This window comes from Scleropages formosus, chromosome 3 (genome assembly GCF_900964775.1).
Source record: "Scleropages formosus chromosome 3, fSclFor1.1, whole genome shotgun sequence".
In the NCBI taxonomy this organism is placed as follows: Eukaryota; Metazoa; Chordata; class Actinopteri; order Osteoglossiformes; family Osteoglossidae; genus Scleropages; species Scleropages formosus.
In genome coordinates this window covers 25,765,736-25,786,659 of record NC_041808.1, presented here as the reverse complement: position 1 = coordinate 25,786,659, position 20,924 = coordinate 25,765,736, and the positions used below count along the sequence as shown (strand labels likewise).

The window sequence follows — 20,924 nt, the reverse complement described above, 5'->3', positions numbered from 1 at the left end:
AGACAGTTTATTTCAGTGGGAAGCAGGGCAAAAACATGACTGTCAATGAATAGCACAAGTGTACTGTTCCACGTTGCCGGTGAGGTGAAATGAACAACCGGGTGACTCACGAACGGCTCTTGCACAGAACCTTCCCGCAGCAATGTATGGGAAGCGGGAAACATTTCAAAGTTCCAATATTTTCCAAAAATAATTAAATAGTAAACAGAAGTAATTAAGCAATAAAGTGGATGTTTAAAAAGAGTGGGCTCAATGTTTACTGTGGAACTGCAGTTTGGGTAATAATGGGCTGTGTCATTGAAATGTATCTTATATTTTGCGATGTTAGACTGTCAACCGCATGGACACTCATGTCTAGTATATATGTGTCAACCTTGGTTGTTTTTTGCCTGACGTCGTGGTGCAATAGTTCCCCCCCCCCCCTCCCCCTTTGGCAATGAATACCTGGTGACTGATGAGCTGAAGTCGGTTTATAATAACGGCGTGCTTAATGCCTTACATGGCAAGAAGGGGAAAATAACAACCAGAAGAAGTGTTTATGTGAAGAATGTCTCCTCTGTAATTGTGTCAACGTCTGAATTCCCGCGTTGACGCCCTTAGTCGCTTTGTGATGACAGAGGATGCCAGGAGCGGAGCACTCTGCGCTCTGATTGGCTCTTCGGTTCGCAGGGCGGGGCTTGGCGTTCAGGGTCCGAGGTGGGAGCGTTCTGTGCCAGAGGCCTGTGAAATACGTACCTTCTTGGAGTGTTTAGTGTAAGATGTACTATATTGTATACGTTCATTCTGTGTACACAGATACCTGGTGCTGGCTACTTTTTGTAGCACACACACGGTGGTATTGTGCTGTATCATTCTTTCATTGTAATATACGGTAAATAAATTTTATACATAAAACCATTAAGTGTTTTCTTCAGTATGTTTACATTTGTGCATTTGGCAGACATTTTTCTCCAAAGGGACACGCAGCACAGAGTAAACAAAAAAAAAAATGCATTGCACGTGTATTTCACAACAAAGGTTTTAGATACAAACACGTGATTATTGAAGCAGAGATTGTTTGTTTGGTGCCACTACCTTTCTTGTGGCTGTGTTTCAGTAGTTGCTTGTGGAGGTGACAAAAATAGCAAACTGTAGATAGATGTAACAGATGGTGAAGGCCTCACTAAAGAAGCAGCTAGGAGATCAGGAGAGAAGTGTCTTTGAAAGAGATGGGTTTTCAGATATTTCAATGTCAAAAGGGATTCAGCAGCTCTGAGGGACAGAGGGAGCTTGTTCCACCACACTGGAGCAAAACTGAGAACCGATAGACTTTTGACTTTGGACACATTGTCAGTGGGACCACCGAGCTGGTGAGGAGAAGAAAAAGAGCACTCGCTGAGTTGTAGGAAGCAGTCAGGCCCTGTTGGTATTGGAGCGCAGATCCTTTCACCATCTTGTTGGCTTTAACCAGAGCAATGAATTTGATGCAAGCAGCCAAGAGGGAAGGGAAAGAGACATCATCACACACATCATCTGAAACCACTTGTCCCATACGGGGTCACGGGGAACCAGAGCCTACCCAGCAACACAGGGCGTAAGGCCGGAGGGGGAGGGGACACACCCAGGACGGAACACCAGTCCGTCGCAAGGCACCCCAAGCAGGACTCGAACCCCTGACCCACCGGAGAGCAGGACTCGGTCCAACCCACAGCGCCGCCACACTCCCCCTTATGGAAATACAGAATAGTTCATTTAAAAAATCTTAACATATAAATCGTTTTTCATTACTATGAAGCTTTGCTTTACTGTTTTACATTTTTTCGTCATTTTACTTTATTCATTTTGTTTGGTGTCACTGCAGTTTTTAACAGCCTATATTTATAGGTCTGCATGTCGTGTCACAGCAGTACTATATGTAAGTACTATATATAGTATATACTATATACACACACACACACACATTTTCAGAACCGCTTGTCCCATACGGGGTCACGGGGAACCGGAGCCTACCCGGTAACACAGGGCGTAAGGCCGGAGGGGGAGGGGACACACCCAGGACGGGACGCCAGTCCGTCGCAAGGCACCCCAAGCGGGACTCGAACCCCAGACCCACCCGAGAGCAGGACTGTGGTTCAACCCACTGCGCCACCGCACCCCCTCTATACTATATATATATATATCTATATATACAGTATATACAGTATATATGTATGTGTTCTCTTCAGTACAGCTACTTTCACTTTATCAATCCTCCACAGCGCCATCTGTTGTCCGATACAGCAAACTACAGTTAGTGCACAAAAGCTCTGTGGCGCTGTTACCTTCGTGTGTGCTTTACCATGGCCACTTTAGGGTATAGCCTCACTTAACAGATTTTTCAACAGCTTGGTTCTCTGTTCTCAATAATATCCTTCATCCGTCTTTATCAATTACCACTTGCCCGATGCTGTGTGATGGAGGCAGTGAGCATGAGGAAGGGAACACCCCGGATGGGACACTACTCCATCACGGGCCAGTCATAGGAAAATATTTAGTTCTATGAGATATTCGTCTTAAAATGTTTTGTGCAGTTGAACCTTTGAGCCTTATGGCTAGAATTGTAGTTCAATATCACAACTATATGTGATAATGCTAAATAAATATTTAGTTTAGTTAATTATTTTCTTCCTTAAATTCTTTTATGACAATAAATCAGGTCCTGCCAGAGCTCAAATGAGGCCCCAGGCCATTTCACACTGAGAGAGCCCCTCATTTTTACTCCTGGAATGAGGGATAAAAATATTTAATGTTTTGAATGGCAGAATGGTTTTTTTTTTTTAGTACATTACACTATAGTTTTATGCATGGGGCAGCATGGTGACACAGCAAGTAGCGTTGCTGTCTCACAGTACCTGGGTGGTGTGAGAGGGTTCGATCCCCACTCAGTCTGTGTGGAGTTTGTATGTTCTCCCCGTATCTGTATGAGCTTCCTCCAAAAGACATGCCGTTCAGGTTCGCCCATAGTGTGTGAGTGACAGACAAAGAGAGTGTGTTCCACTGATGTATGAATGAGTGACGCAGTGTAAGCAGTGTATCTAGCACTGTAAGTCACCATGGTGAATAAGGTGTGTGGGCTGGTAATACTACATAGAGTTTGTTGGAAGTTGCTTTGGAGAAAAGCGTCTGCTAAATAAGTTAATGTAATGTAGCTTTAGGCACTCTGATTTGTACATTGTATTAAATATTACCCTTGGTGCAGGTGAGGCCAACTATGAGGGCCCATCTGGCCAAATGACCCTGTTCATAGACCCTCTCCCAGGACCTGAAACAAATCATACTGTATCTTTGTTTTTTACTGAAATAATGGCAGAAAATTCAGTTTGTAAGGTAAAATGCAAAGCAGATGTAGAATAAGCAATATGTCTTTGAAATGTTGCTGTGACTCAGCCGAGAAATTTCAAAACACTTGACATGTCGATGGTTGGTATCGATAAAAAAAATCGAAAGATTGTCTCATTACTGGATTGTTTCGCACAACATACACTCAAGCGGCACTGGGCACAACTGGGCTTTTGAAAGTATCACATGAAACAAATTCTACTGCTCTGAGATGATGATGCAGATTCATGAGCTCATCTCATCCTTATTAGTATTTATGAAGAGCCCCCCCAGCCCTCCTCCCCAGGCCACCCTAAACCCCACCCACCCACAGAGACCCCTCCACAGAGCGGCAGAAAGGCGTCCGAAGACCTGGTCTGCTGTGGGAAACATACACGCATACACATAACACAAGATGCACTTTGGAAAAACATGCGGACTGGCACTTTTGGTAAGAATCGTATCTACTTGTAACATATTCCAACAATTGCTATATTCTGATAGATAGATAGATAGATAGATAGATAGATAGATAGATACTTTTACTTCTTTTAAATAAAAAGAAGCAGTTGTTGCAGCTGTTTTTCTTCTTTGAAAAATGTTGTTAACAGGTGTTTCTCATAAGCACATGTGCAGGCTGGCACGACTTAGACAACAGTGAGTACGACTGTTGGCCCATAGAGAAACCGGACGAGTACAACATGATAGAATGTGGAGGTGAGTCGTTATCCTTTCTAATAAACACCTCTTCATTTCACAATTCACTGAACCATAGAGCTAAATCATTCTCACCTAAAAGCAGATTGCAGGGACACTGGTAGCGGACTGCGGATTGCGGAAATGTGTGAGTTTAAGTGCTCTTTAAAATACTGTCTATATGCCCTGTTGTTCAAGCACAAACACAGAGCTTAATTATAATAGTATATTAATCTTATACTTTCAACTGTAACTATGACTAGAAATTATTATATATGATATTAATACAATTTGGATTTGGTTTCTTTTTATTTATATATATTTATTTGTTAAATAATATACAACTTATTCATAGAAAATAACTGAATAGAATGAATAGAACTTATTTATTTATGATATCATTCCCAGGCACTAGATGGTATCAGTGTTCCCTTGTTCTGTGAAACATCTGCGCCCTTAATCTAGTAACCATAATAGATCCAATGTTTTTACTAAGCAGTTTAATTTGATCTTTAAGCTTTAAGTGCATTATATTCAGGTGTTGTATTTAAGAGATTTGTTTCTTTGATCTTCAAAGGCCCTCTACTATCTATCTATCTATCTATCTATCTATCTATCTATCTATCTATCTATCTATCTATCTATCCATCCTCTTTGTCCCAAGACAAGAAAGAAAGAAAATTTTGCTGCAGTGATTTAAGCTATATTTTCTTCTTGTAATTCAGACCAGTAATGGCTTCCAAGGAAATGTGTGTAGGAACTACATGACCTGCTGGCCCACTCTGAGCCCACATACTCATTCACTATGTAGACAGTTGCTGCCTGATCAGTAGCGTCTCTCTGTGCCCTTGATCAGGTCTGGAGATGGCGTGGGTGCATCGTCCTCCAGAAAAGGTTGTGAGCGGAGTGGAGTTCGGCGTCACCTACTCAGTGACAGCCTCCGATGCGTTTTACCAGTGGGCCGTCGACAACGTGATTTTCACTCAGAGGTACCGGGTCACCTGTTTACAGATGGCACAATGCAAACCCTACCCCATCCTCTGTACAGTTAGGTTTCTACAGGTAATACTTAAGGTATATTAACATGAAGCTGACACTAAAAAGTGCACAGGGTCCTCGACTTACTGGAACTAGAAGTCTTCATAATTTCACAAATCCAACGTTCAGGTCACATTCAACATATGAGTGCAACTTGCATCAACATCATCATCACTTTCATTTTGATTTAAAATCTATTCAATCAACAAAAATGTAACAACAGGGACCTTCTTCAGTTTATTTGCTGATAAGTTTCAAGTATACGTAGCTATAGTAAATCAGAAGTATGCTGTAAAGCTTTTATTTTAACATTTGTATTAACTTTGAGCTACAGTAAAAATTAGGACTAAAGTGGCTGAAAATAACATTAGGTTGACTTCACAAACATCTCTTCAGTGCTCCTTGTTGTCTGATTTGTCTCATAATATTGTTACTGGCAACCGCTGGTGGAAGGATGTTGGAATACAAATAAGAAACACATAAGTGAAGGAAATAATACACACACACACACACACACACATTTTCAGAACCGCTTGTCCCTCACGGGGTCACGGGAAACCGGAGCCTACCCGGCAACACAGGGCGTAAGGCCGGAGGGGGAAGGGGACACACCCAGGACGGGACGCCAGTCCGTCGCAAGGCACCCCAAGCGGGACTCGAACCCCAGACCCACCAAAGAGCAGGACTGCGGTCCAACCCACTGCGCCACTGCATCCCCCTCGGAAATAATACCGAAAGTAAATAAACAAATGAAAAAAAAAATTGTCCGTGAATTTTTGTATCTCGGTGCAGTGTGTAATGCCGAGATTTTTCTTAGGAAAGAGATGGAAGGTGTGACATGGCCATTAAAGAGCCCGTTAATATGGAGGATGTTAATGTAGACCATTGTCCATGAATAAGATTCCCCTGTTATATTTTAAATGGAACGGCATAACAAAGAAAAGAGATTTTACATTAAAAATGAGCAAAGTCAATGGAGCAACCGGTGGTCTGAAGATAATTTACGTGATTCTTGCTGTAAACTGTCGCTCGCAGCTACATCCGTGATGCGGCCGCCGCCAAGCGCTTCTGCGAGGAGTACGAGTGCCCGTCCAACTGGAAGGATGCCAACGGGGAGAACTGCTGCATTCACCATGCCAACATCCACTCCTGCCCCATGGGCTACATGGTATGGCCCTTCTGCAGGGGGTCCGTCTGTGGAGAACTCAAGCTGCAAGGAGTTTTGAGGAGCTGTCTTCACCAGGTCTGACTGTCCCCTCCCTGTGTGTGTTTGTCCTCTTTTCTGGTGAAGGTGGAGGAAAGGATCTGCGGACCCTGGATCCCAGATGATGGAAGGATCTTCACCCACACCATCTCTACGGCGGGCAAAATGACCCAGACCAACTGGACAGCCAAGGTTCCCTTGCATGATGAGCAGTAGTATCACCTTAAAGGACATGCGTGACAGAGTATGAACGCATCCTCTGCCTTCCTCAGGTGGTCCTTTTTCATGTGGGCGTCACCTCGCTCATCGCTCACATCAGGGTGGGGAGGATGCAGGTTGCCTTGGAAGCAAAGAGCACCGTCTTCCCCGCCATAGGTACCGGAATTCACTGCAAAGATCTGTCCTCTCCTCCAGGCTACAACATGAAAAAGAAAACACGACTCATCCGTCTTCCAAATCTGAACAAGTTTGGACAGTTTATTTTTTTTCCTTTGCCAACTCATTTATTCAAAGTAACATAAAATGTGCCTGTTTTATACAATATGCTCTTATCTTATAAATTATTATGCCTTCAACCAGTACAATGTGTCTGAAAGAGTTCCCTGTAGTAAAGTATTTTTACAGATCATGTACACATGACCGGATGTTGAAATGAGCAGACAGTCTAGTGCATCACAGTATTGTTTAATATTTTTTCCAGAATTAGACAAAAATGGAAAAAAGAGGTTGGTTAAGAAACGCAAACAGCTAAAAAATTCACTTTAAGTGATTTTCAAACATGCAATTCTCAGTACATTTTTTTTTATTAATCAAAATGCAGAATGAGAAGGAATTGACATATTCTTTGCACCAGCCTCCTACCTCTTCTTAAGATCATCTGTCATTTTCCTCCCTAGTGGTAGGATACTGGGCGATTAGTTAAAAACAACTTTAGTACCACGCAGCTACTCGTGTAACGTAAATTTTTTTTTTTTAAAAAAATAGGAAGGTAATTAGAAATCGTCGATATTAGGATAAACCTCTGCGCAGCTACTCGTGTGATGTACATTGGTTCATATGATGCAAAGTTACTAACTGTACTTTAGAATCATGTGTCTGCATCTAAGTCTCTTTTTCCTAATGTAATGCAGAAGGAAAAAAGCATCCGCTAAACGAATACATGTAAATGCAATAATTGAAGTGATTTGCAAGCGTGCGACTCTAAATACAGGACATACAAAAAATACACACATTGGAATTTTAAAACATTTTATTTACATTTCACAATGTTGCCCTCATTCAAAATGATCAAAAAAATCACGTGATGAATTGAAATGACCTGTCAATTGCATGACCGGACCCCCCTTCCCCTCATCAGTCTGCTGATGGAGGATGAACTGTATATTTATATATAGTTGCGTATTTCCAGCTGTGACTGAGGAGAAAAAGCCGACATGGTATATGCTGATTCTTTTTCTGCCAGTGTGTGGCGACGGGCTGTGTGAGGAAGAAGAGATGTGCTCCACGTGCCCGGCAGACTGTGGAGAGTGCCCCATGACGCCTGCCATCAAAGTGGCCATTGGCCTCCCCATTGCTCTTTTCTTCATGAGCTTCTTGTTCACAGCAGTGGTGAGCACTGGGCTCACACACACTAACACACACCACTCACTCACTATTCAAGAAGTGACTCACGCAAACCTATAATACAGAGCATGTGCATTTGCTCCAAATTAATATATATATATTTTATTTTGTTCATGTACATTTCCATTTATTAATTTAGCCAGTTTTTTTCTCCAAAGAAACTACAACGAAAACTACGCGGTATTTAGTTGACATCTTTTTCATCCAAGGTGACCTGCACTGCTGTGCACCACTTAGTTTATCACTCATAGATGTATGAAAACCTGTGAAATTATATAAAATGATCTTTATGCTTAACAATCGAAATCTTTTTGTTTTTTCCTCCTTCAGTGGTTTCAGTATCAGAAGCAAAAGATGTTGTGGGATGAAAGTTGGGTCATTGACTTCGGTCAGATAAAACAAGGTATTTGTGTACGTCGTTGCTGTGTGAGCCGTGGTGCCCAAACCATTTGTGATCAGTTCGTGACTGATCTCATGCTACTTGGACATGGAGGCTGCAAAGTCCTTCACATTTACATCGTATTTACAGTACATTCATTCATTTAGCACATACTTCTTTCCGAAGTGATTTATAACTTAGAGCAAATTACTCCATTTCTCAATGGATGAGCAGTTCTAGTTACAGGCTTATTATTGTCAAAGCACAGTCAGTTTCTCTGTTGCCACAGTTTTACATGAGTAGCTGTATACAGAGTTGATAGGAAATACAAAGGTGAACATGACGGATGGCGTGATGCAAGTTTATGGAGAGATCAGGAGAGGTGTGGGTCTGAAAGATATGAGCTTTGAGACCTATCATCAATACCGCGAGGGATTCAGCAGCTTCGAGGGAGAGAATCACCTTTCAGCCAAAACTGAGAGGTGATGGTATTTCAGTTTTGGATCTCTCCTGCATGGGATCATGAAGCAGCTAAACCTGGAGGAGTGCAGAAGCCCTAAAAAGAACGTCTGCAGGTTTCATGCTCAGTAGCAATGGAGAGTTCCGGAATACGGGTTCACAAGCAGGGCCCTGTTGTAACAGCTCTCCTCCGCAGGATTCCCTCTTCCCTTTTGGAGTGCATGCAGAAGTGGGGATTATGAGTCATGCAGATGAGCATCCAGCTATAATTAGACTCCTCCAGATTTGTTTAGAGAGGCTTTCATTACATGGCAATCTTGAAAATAAATGATCGTGTGACTTTGGATTAATTAATTCTGGGATGCCACTTTACGACGAGAGCATTTTAAATGGACCAAACTGTCATACAAATCTGGAACTGACTTATGAAGCAGAATTGGAAATCACTTTCATTTTGAACTTCTCTCAAATTATCATGTATAGTGATAGGTTACATGTTCAAATTATTTTTTACACTTCTTTTTAATGTTGTTCATTGTAGCAGGGCAAGGTTTTCAGTTTTTTCATTACGATTGTAATGTACTGCTAGATGAAGAACTCAACGGTAGGGTACACTCTCTTTGTCCCTCTTGTGGACCACACTCCAGCAGAAATTAAATCAATATAACTTATTATGAATTAAATAAATTAAATAATAAGTGTATTTATACTATTCCTTAATACTTGGTGACTACAAGGGCCCCGTGTCCATACCTGAAAGGCCACAGTACTGTTGATGTAACTGTGCCAATTCCAGACCAGGTGATCCGGACGACCACAGGCAGCATCGTAAGCGTCCCCAATGGCAACAGCAACTCCAATGCCAGCTGCATGACGGCTCTGAGCTCCTGCACCGGGGCATTCACTTCCTCCCGCAAACAGACATTCACCCACACTGGCTTCTAGTGAGTGCCTCAACCCTCCCTTAGAATACTAACAGAGGAACCACCAATCATTTTCTTTGGGATATCAATTCTGGAACAATAATTTAACTTCTATAGAACATTAATACTGAAATCACAATTCATATCGTTCAGATTGTTAATGCTGGAGCCACAATTCAGCCAGTTCTGGATATTAATAAAGGAATCACCAATCAGCTCATTCAGAACATCAGTCCTGGAACCATAATCCCATTCATTCAGAATTGTAATATTGCACATAAAAGTTGTCTTTCATCAGTTTCAACAGTCATATGAACGTGGTTGGCACTTCAGTATGCTGCTTGTGGCTATATTTGTTTATTCCTTTTTAATGTCTTAATGACTGGTGTGCTGTGTTATGCAGCGATGGCCGAACAGTTGCCATCAAGAAAATCAATACCAAGACCTTTTCCCTCTCAAAAACCATACGTCGAGAAGTAAAGCAAGTGAGGTTGGTAAAGCTATCAACAGTTTCTGTTCCATAGTTACACATCCATGTGCTTTGTGTCATTTGTTAATCTTGTGTGAACTGCATGTGGCCAGAGAGCTGGATCACCCCAACCTGTGCAAGTTTTTCGGAGGCTGCGTGGAGGTGCCAAATGTGGCGATCATCACGGAGTACTGCCCCAAAGGCAGCCTGAGTGATGTCCTTCTCAATGAGGAGATCCCACTTAACTGGGGCTTCAGGTGAGAAGATCACTGAGAAGATCTTATGCCAGTTGAGACGTGTTATCTGCCTTGACTCATGTGTTTGGCCTTCGTTCAGGTTTTCCTTTGCCATGGACATTGCTCGAGGGATGGCGTACCTCCATCAGCACCGGATTTGCCACGGAAGGCTAAAATCGGGAAATTGCGTGATTGATGACCGCTGGGTCTGCAAGATCACAGGTGCGGCATAGCTATCAAAAACCTACTACTACCCTTGAGATAAATGAGAAACTCTCTAGAGAAAAACCTGTCAGCCACAAAAATGTTATGGTAGTTAAAAACTATCTTCAAGTTATTATCAATTAGGGAATAATTGATGGTAAGGGGAGAGAATTTGTCCCAGGTGGAGGAGTTTAAGTATCTTGGGGTCTTATTCACGAGTGAGGGGAGAAGGAAGTGTGAGATCGGCCGCAGACTGGGAGCAGCGGCAGCAGTAATGCAGTCACTGTACAGGACTGTAGTGGTGAAGGCGGAGCTGAGCCATAAGGCAAAGCTCTCCATTTACCGGTCGATCTATGTCCCTACCCTCAGCTATGGTCATGAACTCTGGGTAATGACTGAAAGAATAAGACTGGGGATACAAGCGAGTGAAATGATTCTCTGCAGGGTGGTGGGACTTACTCTCCATGACAGGGTAATGAGTTTGGACATCCGGGAGGAATTCAGAGTAGAGCCGCTATTCCTCCCTATTGAGAGGAGCCAGTTGAGTTGTTTGGGCATCCAGTAAGGATGTCACCTGGGCGCCTCCCTCTGGAGGTATACCAGGCATGGCCAACTGGGATGAGGCCCCGAGGTCGGTCCAGGACCCGCCGGAGGGGGTGGCCTGGGAGCGGTTGGGGATCCCCCAGGTTGAGCTGGAGGAAGTACTGAGGGACAGGGACGTCTGGGCTTCTCTGCTCTCCCTATTGCACCTGCGACCCTAGAAGGACTAAGCGGCCTAGAAAATGGATGGATGGATGGATGGATGGATGCTGAGACAATTTTCTTTCCAGCTTGGTTCTTTTAAATTTCTTTTTTTTTTTTTAAATTGTAGGAGTTTGAAAAATATCATTACTGCTGCTAGATCAATAACTGATAACAATTAATGCATTTTATGAAAGCATGTGGGTCCTACAACATCATAAAGTTTTACCTCTTGGTTTTTTCATACACTCAATACACCATTTGGATGGATAAGTAATTGTGCCAGCCATTGCTTTCCACGTGAAGTTTGTCGATAGCTATATAGAGCTCATTGGAAGTTGCTTTGGAGAAAAGTGTCTGCTAAATAAATAAATGTAAATGTAAATGTTTCAGGCCAACAGAGATGTCTACTTATAAATCAGTAGACACATCATCAAACTTTTGGGCAACAACTACAACATAGCTGGTTTTGTGCTGTATTTAGACGGCTGCTCTTTATGACGTATGGACAGAATGTGTTATTGTGAGGGTAATGAAGTGACCCCATGTCTGCAGATTACTGCCTGCCCACTTACCGGAGGGAGGACTCTGAGGTGGTCCTCACCACCTACCAACAGAGGTTGCGTGAGGTATACCTTCCTCCAGAGGCTCAGACCTCCAGTATGGAGCCGACCCTCCCCGGGGACGTGTTCAGGTAGACGTTCTGGGCCATCAGATGGCATAGTGGTTACAGCTCTCACCTTGTAGTTGAAGATCCCAGGTTTGAATCCTATCTCCTCATGTAGTTCCCATCATCAAGATACTTACCCTGAACTGCTACAATAAAAATGACCCAACTGCATAAATAGGCAAATCAATGTAACTAGCTTAACATTGCAAGCTGCTTCTGAGAAAAGTGTCAAATAAAAATAAAATGTGTTTAAAATAAACCTGTGGCCAGATGAAGTGGATACGGCTTTCTCTTGCAGTTATTCGATTATTTTACTGGAAACAGCCACCAGAAGTGACCCAGTTCCTGTGAGTCCAGACTCTTCTGTCAGTATAAATGATATGCTTCGTTTTTATTTAGGCTTTCTGTAGTCTTTCGCTCTGAAACTGTGTGATGTTTGTTTTCATAAGTCCTACTGAGATGATCTTTCAAGAATGTTTTTGTCTGTTTAGTCTTCAAAACAGCTTTTAAAGTAATTAAAATCCATTTTAATTGTCGTAATGCTGGACAAAAAAAATAATAATATAAAAGGTGGTTATTCAGACACACATTGACTGAAACCACTTGCCCCAAGTGGGGTCGCGGCAAACCGGAGCCTAACCTGGCAACACAGGGCGTAAGAGGTGGTTATTCTTCATTTTTAAAATTACATGGAAAATATTGTTCCTGATAACTGTACTGAAATGAAGCTTAGGCACATAGAAAAATACAATACAGTTGAATGCAAATGTATAGTGCTGCTTGAAAATATTTGAACCCTATAGGGATGGTCACTCTTCTTGTATAAATTATGAAAATGAACTTATAAAATCTAAATGTTGAGATAAGTATATGAAATTAATAAATGATCATGATTTACACACCTGGCCCCTCTTACCTACTTGGTTTAACCAATGCAACTTGTGTTTTTTTTTACTACATGCATGATTTCCTCTAAAGCAACATATGGAATTGGTCATTGCACACCTATTATGCGAGATGAGAAAGGCTGCTTCTCATTAAATAACCACTTCATGGTAAAACTGAGAGACACAAGGACTTCACATATTTTCAAGCCGCACTGCATATGATCATTTTCAACACATTCACATAATATACATTTCACCTGTGTGACATTGATATATTTCCATTCATATGTTGCATCTTGCAGCTAATGAGATGTCACCCTTCTTGTTCTCCTATCTAGGTGGAGGACACGTCCATGGGATATGCGTGGTGCCCCCCTCTCCCAGAGCTCATATCTGGGAAAGCGGAAAATACCTGTCCCTGTCCTTCTGACTATGCTGAGGTAGGAGGAAAGAGCAGCAGAGCACTGGTTCTGTGAAACTGACAGCTGCCTAGGCCACACTCCCTTTCCTGTATTGACATGTGCATCTTGGCATGGGGCTTCATAGTCCGGGAGATAGGGGGTGACCTACGCTGCTGGTTGCCACAGTTAACTAACATCTTGGTGTCTCCTAGCTGATCAGGAGATGCCGGGCCCACAATCCAGCCCACCGGCCCACCTTTGAGCAAATAAAGAAGTTTGTGCACAGAATAAACCCAAACAAAGTCAGCCCAGTGGATATGATGATGAATCTGGTAAGAGTTGGTCATCTCTGCAAAGATAACTCACTCATTCTCTCACTTACTTTCTGTTGATCATTTATCCTTGTCAGTGTGATTGGGGTCTGGAGCCCAACCCAGGATTACTGGGAGCAAGGCTAGGAGGGATACATCCTGGGCAGGATGCCAATTTGTCAGAGATGCAAAGATAACATGGAAAATATTTCTCTAACTACAGAACTGGCCTTGATGCATACAAACTTAATCAGTGACTGGAACTTTACCATTCAGGGCAACTTTTTTCTGCATGGGCCATGAAAACACAAGAGCAGGAGTGACACTCTTTTACTGTAACTGCTTAACGGGACTTAAGTACAGAGCTTCATTTAACCCTGCATACATTCATCCCTTGTTACTGTGTACAAATGCATCAATAGAACTGCTCCCAGCTATTTACAAGACTTGATCAACCGTTACATCCCAACCAGACTCTTGTCAGACGCTTGTCTACTTCTGCTCCCTTGGTGGTCCCGTGCATAAAAGGCAAAACTCTGAGGTTCTCGATCCTGGGTCCGTTGTGGTGGAATGACCTTCCCCTGTCACTCAGAACTGTGGAAACTCTGTCTATTTTCAAGAAGGGTCTGAAAGCCCACCTTTTCCAGATCCACTTCGCCCAAGATCTCTCCAGCTCATCTATGGTGTAACTGTTCACGCATCATAACTCCATAAGCATCGCCAGATACAACCTTTATTCAGCCACTACTCTGGCATTGTACTTGCTTATTTGTGTATCTTATTTAAAAAAAAAGAAAAAAATGGTGGGAGGGTATCAGGATTTGTCTATCCTGTGTGTTATGCACCTACTCGAACAATGAACCTCGGTGCAGCAAGTGGTAGGGAACAAATTAAGTTTGCTTGAGACTTTCATGTCTGCAGCTATCTCTCCTTCTTTTAATGTAATGCATAAATTGTACTTTTGCTGAGATGTACGTCGCTTTGGACAAAAGTGTCTGCTAAATGAATAAATATAAATGTAAATGTAAATCCCAGGTATTCTGATAAATATGTTGTTCACTCAAGAGCTGGAAGAAAAGTCATTTCTATATCTATGCCATAATTTCATTGAATTTTGGAAAATTCAGTCCCTTTTTTCTGATTACATACGGCCGTATGACCATTTCTAATTGCTGTAACCCCTTGCCTTTGTCTTTTTGAGTATTATGTATTTCTATGTATGTGCATTGCTTAGTGTATTGATTGTGTCTTTTCATTGTTCTGCTTTCTAACCAAAAAAAAAAGAAAAAAATACCAATATGTGAGAACTTGAATGAGCTCTGGAAAATTAGCTCAGGTGTTATGGATCACCTTACATGAGGCTGTCTGAGCACCCCAATAAGTATAGCAACTCTTTGACTTTAAGCTGTATTATGTACCTGCGTTTGCATTATCTCAGAATATTGATTCTGTCTATATTGTTGAGAGGGGGTGCGGTGATGCAGCGGGTTTGATCGAGTCCTGCTGTCTGGTGGGTCTGGGGTTCAAGTCCTGCTTTGGGTGCCTTGTGATGGACTGGTGTCCTGGGTGTGTCCCCTCCCCCTCCAGCCTTGCGCCCTGTGTTGCCGGCTTAGGCTCCGGTTCGCCACGACCCTGCTTGGGAGAAGTGGTTTCAAACTCTGTACGTGTATGTGTGTGTATTGTTGAGACCCTTTGCTGTTCAACTGAAAATAGGAAAATAAGCTGCATCAGCACAATCCTCATCATTTTTGCCAGATGGAGAAATACAGCAAGCACCTGGAGGTTTTGGTGGCAGAAAGAACACAGGACTTGATGCATGAGAAGCAGAAGACTGACCGTCTCTTATATAGTAGGTCACCTTTTCCTACCTCATGTGACAAATGAAAATTGCAACCAGCATGCAGGAAAATCAAACCTCGTCTAAAATAAGAGAAGGACGGAGGAGTTCCACTGTCTGAAATGTTCTTTGGATGTTGAGAATGTCTTTGTGGTTTTATTTGGATTATTGATCTCAGTTGTGTGATGAGTAGGGGACAACTATGGTGTTGCTGTGTGTTCTCACAATGAACCTGAGCATTCACCAATTGAAGTAATTATAAATTATAAAGCTGTAAATAATCATGAAGCCCACTGTGCTTTCAGGCATGCTGCCTAAACAGGTTGCCGATGATCTCCGGCAGGGAAAACCAGCACAGGCTCAGAGCTACGTAAGCACTACCGTGTTTTTCAGGTGCGTGGAAGAACACACTTCCTGGCCACTTTATAGACAAAATCCGTGCTCTCTCTGATGCTTGCTTGACTACAGATTAACAGACACGACCTGAAATGTTTTGCCGGGATGTACAGTTCCACTGCTGGAGGTTTTGTCACAAGAATTACAAGAAAACTTTATGAGGAGTTTCATTTAGCACTTCTGTTTCAGCTTGCTGGGCATTTATTTGCATTTACAAGGACTGAATTTTTAATTTGAATAAAAGGTCGAATTAATACATTAACACTGAGCATCGTGTGTATATCTTGTTCGTGAGTTAGAGCTGGGAGAGTGCAGATAGTCATACAGTATTATGCAGTCAATAATGAAGAGAGACTGCCTTGTTATGTTATGTTATGATAACTGATGTTAACTATGGATGTACCTATGTCCATTTTAATGGGATCTGGTGATATTTTAGTATAAATGGGTGTCAGTTTTCGGGCTCAGGAGAACAAAAAGTTTTATCATTGAAACTAATGGTAATTACATCTCTGATTTATGAGAATTCACTTCGCAAACAGTTTTTCGGGAACAAATTACTTTCAAGAGGCAGGGAAAGACCATCTTTGAAAATGGACTTTAATTTCCCTCTTCCTTATAGTGATATTGTGGGCTTCACTCAGCTGTCAAGCACCAGCACACCATATCAAGTTGTGGAATTCCTCAACAAACTTTACACGACCTTCGATGAAATCATTGACAATTATGATGTTTACAAAGTGGAGACGATTGGGGATGCCTGTAAGCACTCGGCCTTTTTATTAGCTGTTTATTTTAATGATGAGTCACACTGATGTGGCACTAGGCTTATGTTGTATTCGTGTGTGTTTCAGACATGGTGGTGTCTGGTGTACCGAAGGTAAATGGCATTCTGCACGCCTCTGAAATTGCCAGCATGGCACTGGACCTGGTGGGTGTCTGTAGGACATTCAGCATTCCCCACAAGCCCGACAGTCAGCTCCAGATACGCGCTGGCATCCATTCGGGTACGAGGTCAAACATCACTGTGCGTCTTGACTCTCCTGGAGGACAGGCCTGTTAAGGGCACCTGCTTTGTTTCAGGTCCCGTTGTTGCAGGTGTGGTGGGGACGAAAATGCCCAGGTACTGCCTGTTTGGAGACACGGTGAACACGGCTTCAAGGATGGAATCTACCAGTGAAGGTACAACACGATGTTCTCACATCTGTGCCAGAACTGCAGCGGCACGGCTGTTTATTTTAATGCTTCTGTAGCTTTTAAAACTTCATAAGTATCAGATGTTTCAAATCTGGGCTGGAGCATCTCAAAAATGATACAATTATTTTTTTTCCTTTCTAGTAATTTAATATAATAAGAATATAAGAATAAGAATGGGTTTCACACATATATTTCAGTCCTAAAGTATTATATACATGTTGATCTATTTTTACCACATTACACAATAAAACTAATAATAAATTTAACAGTAATTATCATTATGAACCGCTATTTAGCTGATTTCTTTGTCTATTGTGACCTGCAAGGATTTTTACACTGAGCTAACAATTATTTACTGATTTATACGCACACACACACACACACACACACACACACACACACACACACACACACACACACACACACACACACACACACACACACACTGTCTGAACCACTTGTCCCATATGGGGCCATGGGGAGCCAGAGCCTAACCTGGCAACACAGAGCATAAGGCTGGAGGGGGAGGGGACATACCCAGGACGGGACACCAGTCCACCACAAGGCACCCCAAGCGGGACTTGAACCCCAGACCCACCAGAGAGCAGAACCCGGTTCAACCCACTACGACCGCACCCCCCCGCTCTGATTTATACAGCTGTGCAATTTTTTATCAGAGTATTTCTGGGTAAATACTGTGCTGCAAATTCCTATCATTCTACAGCACTCATCACACTGACCACAAGCTGACTCAGGTCTCAGTGACCCATGCGGTGACTACAGGACAGTATGTTGCCTTGGGTGAATAACACTCCTCCAAGAATGTTGCCTCCCTGCAGCCCACAAACTGAGGCTAAACCCCGTTTTCACCTCGTCTTCAAAGGGAACTCCTAGAAATTGGGCTTCGGTAGAGAGGAGCTCACATTTCATGCTCTCATACACACATTTAAAGCATGAATATAATGGTTATTCCCTGTAGCTTTGAAGATTCAGTGCAGCTCAAGCACCTTCTATCTGCTGGAGGAGATTGGGGGCTATGTGTTATGCTGTCGAGGTGTGTTACAGGTTAAGGTGAGTGCGCCTTTTTAAAACACAGAAATTAATCGTCACTCCACATATTGCCTTATTAATGTCTTTCATAACCCATTTTGGATTTTTATTATTATGCACAGAGCCTGCACAATGTGTTACCATTTAGTATTATATAGGTAGAAAATGGTGACGTTGTTTACGTGTTAAACACATCATCAGGTTGGCCCAGGCACCTCGACACCATGTACAGTACTCATATACAAAGTATGAGTATACAGTACATTATGCTTGTTACTATCCTGTTAAAATGCTAATTTCTCTTCGCATCCACAACCCTCTTGAAGGACTACCAATGACATGTGTCTGCTTAAAGATTCTAATCATGTTTCCATTTAAAGTAAGCCTTTTAAAAAGCATTATTTCTCAGGGGAAAGGTGACATGGTCACGTACTGGCTGGAGGGCAAACAGGCCAGGTTGGAGGGACAGGGGCAAGAAAGGAAATCCCTGCACATCCCAGGCGCTGGAAAGGAGCACAACGCCTCCATCCCGGGACACCTGGACAACAGCCTCCTTATAGACCCAGAGTGACTCACCTCCTATTAGACCTGCCCAGACGTTCCTTGTTTGCTTTTCACCCCCACGCGCTTTATATGCGAATATCCTTCATTGCACCTGCAGAGTTTAAGATCAATACTCCTTGAAATAATACTGTGTGTCTGAAATAGTTTCCGGTAGTACTTCATTTGTAAAGTTCATCTGCACATGACCAGACCTTGGGTGACCAAATATTGGATTGACCAAACAGTTCGGTGCATCACTATATAATTTAGTAAGAATTCCCCAAATTTTCAAAAAAAAGAAAAAAAAAAAACAAACAACATAAAATCAGCACAGCGGAACACAAATACTTAAAAAAAAGAAACTTTTTAAAATTTTCTTTAAATATTTTAAGTGATTTATTTTTATAAAGCTTTTAATAAAAACATTTAAAACTTATAATAAATGCTGTGCCATCTTCCCACATGGCACCACAATCATTATTAATTACCATTACAGTATCCATCCATCCATTTTCTTTCTTGCTTGTTCTAGTAGGGTTGCGGTGGCAATAGAGAGAGCAGAGAGGCCCAGCTGCCCCTATCCCCAGCAACTTCCTCCAGCTCAGCCTAGGGGATCCCCAGCTGTTCCCAGGCTAATTGTGAGATATAATCCCTCCAGTAGGTCCTGAGCTGACCTCAGGATCTCGTCCCAGTTGGGGCATCCTTATCAGATGCCCGAACCACCTCAACTGGCTACTCTCAATGTGGAGGAGTAGCGGCTCTACTCTGAGTTCCTCCCAGATGTCTGAACTCCTCACCCTCTCACGGAGAGTGAGTCCCAACACCCTGTGGAGAAAACTCATAAAACTCAGCCGCTTGTATCCGCGATCTTATTGTTTCGGTCATTACTCAAAGTTCATGACTATTGGTGAGGGTAGGGACGTAGATCAACTGGTAAATGGAGCGCTTTGCCTTAAGGCTCAGCTCCGCCTTCACCACTACAGTCTGGTATGGCAACCACATTACTGCTGCTGCTGCTCCCAGTCGGCGGCCGATCTCACGCTCCCTTCTTCGCTGACTCATGAACAAGACCCCAAGATACTTAAACTCCTCCACCTGGGGCAAATTCTCTCCCCTTACCTGGAGGGGACATGCCATCCTTTTCCGTGAGAGAACCATTGACTCAGACTTTGAGGAGCTGATCCTCATCCCAACCGCTTCATACTCGACTGCAAACCGTTCCTGTGCGTGTTGGAGGCAACCACGTGATGGTGCCAAAAGGACAATATCATCCGCAAAAAGCAGAGACGTCACCTTCCGACTCCCACACAGAATGCCCTCCTGACCTCGACTGCACTTTGATATCCTGTCCATGAAGACCACAAACAGGAGTGGAGACAAGGCACAACTACCCACATTGAACGGGCTTGACTTAATGCCGAGTATGCGGACACAGCTCTTGCTCCATGTGTACAGGGACTGAATGGCCCGGAGTAGTGGCCCCGGCACCCCATACTCCCTAAGTACCTCCCACTGAATTTCCCGGGGAACACGATCGTAGGCCTTTTCCATGCCCACAAGACACATGTAGACTGGATTAGCGAACTCCCATGCCCCCTCAGTAATCTGTGAGAGGGTGAAAAGCTGGTCCACTGTTCCACCACCAGGACGGAATCCGTATTGTTCCTCTTCAATCCAAGGTTCAACTATTGGCCGGAGCCTCCTTTCCAGCACCCCGGCATAGACTTTCCCAGGGAGGCTGAGAAGTGTGATACCCCGATAGTTGCCACACACTCTCCAGTCCCCTTTCTTAAAGATAGGGACCAACACCCCAGTTTGCCAATCCAAAGGCACTGTCCCCGAGGTCTATGCAACATTGCAGAGGTGTGTCAGGGATGACAGCCCTACAACACCCTGGGCCTTAAGCAATTCCGGGCAAATCTCATCCACCCCCGGTGTTTTGCCACTGTGGAGCTTTCCAACTACCTCAGTGACTTCCACCAGGGAAATAGACTCTGGCAGCCCGGAAGCCTCTGGCCCTGACTCTGGTAAGGAAGGCATATCTCTCGGGTTTAAGAGTTCCTCAAGTGCTCCTTCCACCTCCCGACAATGTCCTCCTTAGAGGTCAGAGTTTCTCCATCCTTGCTGAACACAGCTTGAGCGAAGCTCCTCCGACCCCTCCTGAGCTGCCTGATGGTTCTGCAAAACCTCTTTGAAGTTGACCAATAGTCATTTTCCATAGCCTCTCCAAACTCTTCCCATGCTCTGGATTTTGGTTCTGCAACCGCAGCCGCTGCTGCCTTTTTCGCCTGCAGGTACCTGTCTGCTGAGTCAGGAGTCCCCAG

At 43.2% G+C, this 20,924-nt stretch overlaps 1 protein-coding gene across 1 annotated transcript; it reads left to right on the top strand.

The window, feature by feature from the left end:
* Positions 1 to 3,768: 3,768 nt before the first annotated feature.
* Positions 3,769 to 18,628, top strand: LOC108926017 (atrial natriuretic peptide receptor 1). The gene is made up of 23 exons (XM_018738428.1): positions 3,769 to 3,787; positions 3,973 to 4,053; positions 4,889 to 5,021; positions 6,106 to 6,238; positions 6,362 to 6,466; positions 6,547 to 6,649; positions 7,737 to 7,882; positions 8,228 to 8,300; positions 9,532 to 9,679; positions 10,062 to 10,148; positions 10,241 to 10,384; positions 10,464 to 10,585; positions 11,864 to 12,002; positions 12,277 to 12,325; positions 13,204 to 13,305; positions 13,479 to 13,598; positions 15,333 to 15,426; positions 15,720 to 15,807; positions 16,433 to 16,572; positions 16,665 to 16,817; positions 16,894 to 16,992; positions 17,987 to 18,078; positions 18,467 to 18,628. The coding sequence occupies exons 1-23, from the start codon at positions 3,769 to 3,771 to the stop codon at positions 18,626 to 18,628; spliced, it is 2,532 nt and encodes an 843-aa protein (XP_018593944.1).
* Positions 18,629 to 20,924: the final 2,296 nt, after the last annotated feature.

Excerpts from the sequence above, each read along its gene's own strand:
- LOC108926017 (XM_018738428.1), top strand. Across the intron at positions 4,054-4,888 it reads CAACATGATAGAATGTGGAG|GTCTGGAGATGGCGTGGGTG; the intron begins GTGAGTCGTTAT and ends GCCCTTGATCAG. Across the intron at positions 8,301-9,531 it reads CTTCGGTCAGATAAAACAAG|ACCAGGTGATCCGGACGACC; the intron begins GTATTTGTGTAC and ends TGCCAATTCCAG.